Source organism: Carlito syrichta, unplaced genomic scaffold (assembly GCF_000164805.1).
Source record: "Carlito syrichta isolate Samal-C Ts95f unplaced genomic scaffold, Tarsius_syrichta-2.0.1 Scaffold310961, whole genome shotgun sequence".
Lineage (NCBI taxonomy): Eukaryota > Metazoa > Chordata > Mammalia > Primates > Tarsiidae > Carlito > Carlito syrichta.
Window position 1 is genome coordinate 345,536 of NW_007255057.1, and position 8,064 is coordinate 353,599.

The 8,064-nt window shown below is 39.1% G+C and overlaps 1 protein-coding gene across 5 annotated transcripts in view; it reads right to left on the minus strand.

Annotated features, from left to right (window-relative positions):
* Positions 1-8,064, minus strand: part of SYNJ1 (synaptojanin 1) — a 106,215-nt gene that overhangs the window by 56,264 nt on the left and 41,887 nt on the right. For all 5 annotated transcript variants that reach the window (XM_021717763.1, XM_008068457.2, XM_021717766.1 and 2 more), the window contains exons 7-8: positions 3,444-3,505; positions 851-947 (exon numbers count right to left, since the gene is read on the minus strand). In XM_021717763.1, coding sequence (XP_021573438.1) covers positions 851-947; positions 3,444-3,505 — 159 coding nt within the window. The remainder of the gene's footprint in view (positions 1-850; positions 948-3,443; positions 3,506-8,064) is intronic.

The window sequence follows — 8,064 nt, forward strand, 5'->3', positions numbered from 1 at the left end:
TCTGTTGCTCGACTGGAGTGCAGTGGCCGCTCCCGGCCACCGCAGCCTCGACCTGCCAGACTCCAGCGATCCTTCCGCCTCAGCCTTCTGAGTAGCCAGAATTACGGGCGCGCGCTACCACGCTCAGCTAATTTTTGATTTATTGTAGAGATGAGGTCTCGCCAAGTTGCCCAGGCGGGTGTCGAACCCGCGGGCTCAGGCAAACCACTCACCTTAGCCTCCCAAGGCGCGGGATTAAAAAAAAAATTTTTTTTAACATTTTGTTTAAGTTTATAGTCTCATATAACACCATAATTAACAATAGTTTACTATTAATTATTAATATTTGTTTATTATTAATAAGATCTTATTAAAATATTTTTCTCTAGAAGTCAGGCGATTATTTGGGTTCTTTTTTTACTTGAAATTCTCAAGTTTTCTTTCATCAGTACAAGAAAGTATATAGACTTGCATGTACATAAATGCATTATTCACAATTTCATAGGTTTAAAACAATGACTATGGTTTCTAGGAAGTAGACAAGGCAATGAACAAATAAAGAAAGAAACTGTCTGAAACTTCTCCACTATTGATAGATGAACATTTTTGGTGAGGAGGATATTTTTGTTTCTCTAAAAAATAAACCAATTAGAAAACAGTGTCAATTGCCTTAAAAGCTTCCCACAATTCCAATTTCAGCAACATTAACCTAAACTATTTCCTAATAGACCTCAAAGTACAAACAGGTATTCAATATTGCTCTAGGAAGTAATTTACTTCCTGGGAAAATTTGATTATGGTATTATTTTATTTTTAGATAGCATTCTAGGTGTCTACAGGTCAGAACAAAAGAAGACATGACTATACTTACCTGAAAAGCCTTACTTAGCATATGTTCACCTTCCTTAGATCCAAGCAAATTTACTATTATTTGTTTCCCATATAAATTCTTAAGTGTTCTAAAATGCCTGTTAAAGAAAGGAAATAAGCACATGTCAAGTGATAAGCCTAATTTTTTCAAGAATTCATTATTAAACAGAACCTATGTGGCAGTATCTTAAACTTGCAAAATTGGGTGCAAATTCACTACACATGGTCTCAAAATTCTGAATTTAAGGAAACTCATTAATGTAATTTCCTCTCTGACTTACAGGTGCAGAGATTCCCACCTATGCTGGAGCTATGGAAGCATTCAGTTCCTGCCCACTCTGTAAGGCTGGTACCAGACAAGACAGACACAAGCCATCAGCTTGGCTGGGAAGGCAGTAAGAGAAGATGGCAAAGCACTATAGCTCACACATAAGGACATCACGTACTCCATGAGTATTCTGAGGAATCTCCTTACTACCTTTAGCCTTTAGAAAAATAGGCTCCAGGCCAGGAGCAGTGGTTCACACCTATAATCCCAGCAATTTGGGAGGCTGAGGTGAGAGGACTGCCTGAGTTCACGGGTTTGAGACCAGCCTGGGCAACTTGGTGAGACCTCATTGCTACAATAAATCAAAAAATTAAGTCTGGGCACGGTGGCTCAAGCATATAATCCCAGTATTTTGGAAGGTAGAGGTGAGAAGATTACCTCAGCCCACAGGTTCGAGACCAGCCTGGGCAACTTGGCAAGACCTCATCTCTACAATAAATCAAAAAATTAGCTGGGCATGGTGGCATGTGCCTGTAGTTGCAGCTACTTGGAAGACTGAGGCAGAAGGATCACCTGAGTCCAGCAGGTCGAGGCTGCAGTGGCCATGCGTGAGCCACTGCACTCCAGCCTGGGCAACAGAGACTCCAACTCAAAAAAAAAAAAAGAAAAGAAAAGAAAAGAAAAATAGGCTCCAAATATCAGCAGCTTTTTTTTCTCTCTCCAGTTCTTAACCATTCCAGAAGCTACATAGAGCAATATAATACGAAGTAAACATAGCATAAGCCACATTTATAATGCTAAATTTTCAAGAAGGCAAATTAAAAAAGTAAAAAGAAACAGTTAAGATTAAATATACAAGGGGTCCCCCCCTAAAACCGGAATTATCTTTTGGAGGGCGGGCCCCTTGTAGTACAGTCTTCCACACTATGTAAGTGTTCTAGGAACCCATCAGCATCAGTGTACCAGCCAGCATTGTCGTGAGAAGCTGCATTGAGCTTCAGCGAATTTTTTTGGAGAGTCTTTTAACATGTTTGCACACCTGCCCACACTGTGCTGAGTGTTCAGAAGTTTCTGACCAAAACTTCACCCAATCTCGCCACAAGCACATTTTTTTTTTTTAAAGTTGGAGTCTCACGCTGTCACCCTGGCTGGAGTACAGTGGCACATTCATGGCCACCACAGCCTTGACCTGCTGGGCTCAGGCGATCCTTCTGCCTCAGCCTCCCAAGGAGCTGGAACTACAAGTGTGTGCCACCACGCCTAGCTAATTTTTTGATTTATTGTAGAGACAAGGTCTCATTAAGTTGCCCAGGCTGGCCTCAAACCCCTGGGCTCTGGCAATCCTCTCGCCTCTGCCTACCAAAGTGCTAGGATTACAGGCGTGAGCCAATGTGCCCAGCTGGAGTAACTTTTCTTTTTTTCACTGGATTAGAAAAGTTCCCAGAGGGAAACATCTTGCCGATGTAGAAGAGGTGAAACAAAAATCAGCAGAAGCATTAAAAGGCATCAAAATTAACGAGTTCAAAAACTGTATTGAGCAGTGGAAAAGGCATCTCAATAATATTGCTTCAAATGGAGAGTACTTTGAAGGTGACTGAAGTTTAAACATGTGTAAGAGTAAATACACAATTTTTATAAATAAATTCCAGGTTTTGGGGGAGCCCTTCATATTTTATTTAACTCAACACATCTAAAATATCATTTCAACATGTAATTAAAATAAAACAATAGAGTTGGCATGGGTTGGAGCTGCACAGGTCCACTTATATGTGAATTTTTTTTCAACCAAATAAGTATTGAAAATACTTTGCAGGATGTGAAACCCATAAAAATGGAGGGCAACTCTTCATATAAGCAGGTTCTGCAGGGCTGACTACAGAACTTGAGTATGCACCGATTTTGGTACACAGGACTAGGGGAGTCCTGAAACCAACACCCCAAGTATACTAAGGGACAAGTGAACTCTTACATTCTTTTTTTTTTCCCCACAAAGTCTTTGAAATCCAGCATGTATTTTATATTTACAGCACATCTCAACTAGGACTAGTCACATTTCAAGTGCTCAGTAGCTACATGTGGCTAGTGGCTACTTTATCAGATAATATACTCACAGAGAAACTTTTAGGGCCAAAAGATCCAGACCCACACTGAGCACTACAACCTCTAAGAAGTCATAGCACTAGGTGCAACCATCTATAATTAAATTAGGAATCTGAAGGACTTTTACTTACAGTCAAAAAAGTTGAAATGAATCAGTAATTATAAATAGTCTCACTGCTTAGCAATATCAAAATTTACAGCACTAAGTAAAAATAATTAGTCTTACCTGTCAAAAGCAGGTGCATTGGCTTCAAATCCTCTTGACATACGGACACGATGGGATCCCACCTTAGACAAGAAAAATACATTTAGTCATACTTAAAACCAATATAAAGACAAAAGAAATATCACTCTTACAGTGGTGGCTCATGCCTATAATCCCAGGTACTCGAGAGGTTGAGGTGGGAGGATCACTTGAGTCCAGGAGTTCAAGTTTACAGTGAACTCTGATTGTGCTGTGCACTCCAGCCTGGGTGACAGAGCAAGAACCCCGTCTCTAAATAAATAAATAAAAATAAAATTAAGTAACTATAACTGCTTATAATGTGTAATGATTTATTTGCTGAATACACAGCAGTTAATCCAACTCCCTCTTTTAGTTTTAAAAAAGCAATATCATTTTTTAAAAATGAGAAGTCATACCATTATGTAAACTAACAGAAATTTTCACTGATTGGATTTTTTTGAGTCGTAGTCTCAACTGTTGCCCAGGCTGGAGTGCAGTGGCACACTCATGCCACCGCAGCCTCAATCTGCTGGGCTCAGGTGATCCTTCCACCTCAGCCTTCCAAGTGGCTGGAATCATGGGTGTGTGCTACCATGCCTGGCTAATTTTTTAGTTTATTGTAGAGAAGAGATCTCGCCAAGTTGCCCAGGCTGGTCTCAAACTTCTCGACTCAGCCTCCCAAAGTGCTGGGATTACAGGCATGAGCCACTGCGCCCTGCTTGATTAGATATTTTTAAGAGTGCTTTCATATATGTTACATTATTTTACTATCAAACTACATACCCTGTTTAAGTTAACAGATACTATTACCAAGTGGGCAATAAAAAATCTGAAATACAGACAGGTGAATTAACTTGCCCTCTTAGATCAACATAACTAATTCCAAATGAGATTCAGATGAGATTTATGTCTCTGACCTAAATTTCCATTCTTCCAAGCTGCCTATAAGTATAATGTCTACATGATTTTTTTCCCTCTGCTGTGCTGATACTCTATTCACCTCTCCCTGACTAAAATTTCCATCAAATTAAAAAATATCATTCCTTCCTAGAAAAGTAGACCTGCAGTCATACAATTAGAGCAATTTTGCAGAATCAAATTAAATCAAATTTGAGTTAAGCAAACTAAACAAGAAGAAACTATCTACCCATTGTGCACCGTTCTACTTTTTCTTTTCTGACATAGGAGAATGGCAGAGAGATAAGGCAGAATTGAAAAAGATCTAACAGATGCCAAGAAAAAATATATAAATGAGACAACCTAAATTTCACTTTTTTTTTTTTTTGAGTCAGAGTCTCACTCTATCACCCAGGCTGGAGAACAGTGGCATGCTCACAGTCACCGCAGCCTTGACCTGCTGGGCTCAGGCGATCCTTCCACCTCAGCCTTCCAAGTTGCTGGAACTACAGGCATTCACCATCATGCCCAGCGAAATTTTTTGATTTATTGTAGAGATGAGATCCCACCACGTTGCCCAGGCTGGTCTCAAACCCATGGGCTCAGGTAACCCTCTCGCCTCAGTCTCCCAAAGTGCTAGGATTACAGGCATGAGCAACCATGCCTGGCTGAATTTCACTTTAAACATTTCTCTCTGAGACTTTGGGATCAAAGTTGCCCCAAATTCATTCTTGCTAACCTGTGAAGAAGGTGCCTTTAAAGGGGGTAAGGGAGGAGAGTTGCCAAATCAGTCACACAGTTTGACAAAACCAGAAAATAAGCTCTAATATGCTCACTCAATTCCAAAATAGAATTAACAATACAGTATTATCTTTCATTAAATATTCTCCCTTTCTGTCCTAAGTTAGACAATCTAATGACCATCTTGAAAACTAGTGGATTCTCTATTTAGTTATCTTTTCTTAAGAGAAAGGGTATTGCTCTGTCACCCAGGCTAGAGTTCAGTGGTACAATCATAGAGTTCAGTGGTGCAACCTCAAACTCCTGGATTCAAGAGATCCTCCTGCCTCAACCTTCTAAGTAGTAAGACTATAGGTGCATGCCATTGCCATTGGCTATTTTTTTTTTTTCTGGTAGAGGCAGGGTGTCTTTCTATGTTGCCAAAGCTGGTCTCAAACTCCTGGCCTCAAGCAATCCTCCAGCTTGGCCTCCTAAAGTGTTAAGACTACAGGCATGAGCCACTGAGCCCAGTCTCTTTAATTTTTTCAATAAAAAAATTATTATCCTTATGTCTTATCCATATTCAACTTTATTTTATAGCACTTAATAGTCCTCATGAAATTTTAAAATTGGAAAGATATGTGTCCAGGACATTAAGCATTTTAGATTATAGAAAACTCAGAAGAAGTTGACACTTTTTCTTTGGAATAATCTCAGATTGCCTATAACTGTAAAAGTTCAAGAGCTAGCTTTCTACCTACTGATTAATATTTATCTTGCATAATGCTACAACTGTCAATAAGGTGAAAAAAATACAAGTACTTGTGATTTTTCAGGTAATGCTTGTGGCTGCTTTTCCTCCCCAGCACATTTATACATCTAGCCTCATATCACAGCTCTCATAACAATATATTTGTTTGACTAGACTAGGTATCATTATTCAATATTAAAGGAAAAATTCTATAATAAGAGCTGCTGTTAACTGTGATAAAAGTAGCACTCCAGAAAGTTTTAAGTCTTAAGTAACTATAATTTTACCCAATTAAAAAAGGAGTTGCATCAAAGATATTTTTAAAAAGCCTTTTAATTGTGTGGTATGAAACATCACTTCCCATCAATATTACATATTTCTGAAACTTCAACCAAAATTTGAGTGTGTAGCACTAAAGTAGGCATGATGCTTAGCATTTTTAAACACTTATTGGTATATAAAGTAATGTAGTAATATCAGAGTAATACTATAAATTACAAATGCTAAAGAACTTAAGAGAAAGAAAATCACAAGTAAAATGAGTTGCTAACACTTAAAATATAGTACCTTATGATGATTCTTATAATGCCTCAAATGAATTCATAGTAATATTTATTGCTTCCATAAAAGGCCTGCCTGCCCAGTTTGCAAGCCCTCCGTGAAATATCATTATAATATTTGATCTCTCACCACAGCACCATATACAAAATACTATAATACTTGAAGACCTCAAGTATTTAACAAAAACATCAGTGTAGAAGAGTGAGGGGAATCCATTCAAAGAGATCTGAGTGGCTACTGAAGGACAACAATCCTAAATTTTGGAAGCAGAGGATTCCTGTTAGAAAACTGCAAGGAGGTCATACTTTTGTTAAGCTATGGCCAGGCCACGTGTTCATTGAGCTATGGCTGCCATGCTTCTCTTTAAGCTCTGGCTCCCTCCCCAATCTGTGGGAAGTGGATCCCCTTTTCTCCCTCTCTCCAATCTGCTTTCTAAATAAACCACATTTTCCAATGCGAAAAAAAAAGAAAGAGAACTACAAGGAATGAAGTTGGATAGGCTGAGCAAGCCAGATCATGAGGAGACAGGTGTCAAGTCAATCTGACCAGCATAGTACTTGAAAAGTGGGAAGAACTGTCAGAGCTAGCAGAAAGCAGGGCCTAAAGGAACAAAAGCAATTAGGAAACAGTGAGAATCTTCCAGGCTAGAAGAAATTATGAAGACCTCAACTGAGAGGATAGTAGTGGGAAATAAAAAGAAACAGAAAGATGCTCTGCCTCGGAGAATGCTGGGGCTAAGTGTCGCAGGGCTACTTTCGCTTGCTCAGGACTGGCTGCTTCAAGACCATTAGTGTAGGATCTTGTTCAATAGAAGTTCGTGACTCTGAGTGGTAGAGACCTTGACTAAAAATACAGATTCTTGGACTTATCCCAAATGATTCTGTTTTAACTGATCTAAAGTTGAAGCCATAAAACTGCATTTTAAAATCACTTCAGATGATTTCTCTAATATCTTTTAATTTTAAAATGCCAGTGGAATTAATCACAGAGGATAAGAAGGAAGTCAAGAGACAACTGTGTAAGGATTCTCTGTCCATGACTTCTGAAGAAGGTTATTTCTCTAAGCAACACTACCTTTAAGGATTCCCTAAAATAATTCCAGTCCTGAGAATACACAAGATACCTAATAACCATTTACAACAACCCTAAGTCAAAAGTCCTTATTTACCTTCCATGAATAATTAATTTTTGGATACGGTATTTCTATTTCTAAAAATCAATGATCTGTTTTTCTAGTCTTTTACACTTGATCATATATTTTCATTTATTTATTTATTTATTTATTTATTTATGAGTCGGAATCTCACTCTGTCGCCCAGGCTGGAGTGAAGTGGCCACCTCAGCCTTGACAGCTGGGCTTAGGCGATCCTTCCACCTCAGCCTTTCAAGTAGCTAGAACTACAGGCATGTGCCACCACGCCCAGCTAATTTTTTTACTTATTGTAGAGATGAGGGCTCGTCAAGTTGCCCAGGCTGGTCTTGAATCTGTGGGCTCTGGCAATCCTCTCACCTTGGCCTCTCAAAGTGCTGGGATTATAGGCATGAGATAAGATAACAAGATAATAAATTTGGAATAACTTACAGAATAAATGTGCTATAAAAACATGAAAGTTGCCGGGCTCGGTGGCTCAGCCTGTAATCCCGTGCCTTTGGGAGGCAGAGGTGAGTGGATTGCCTGAGCCCGCGGGTTCG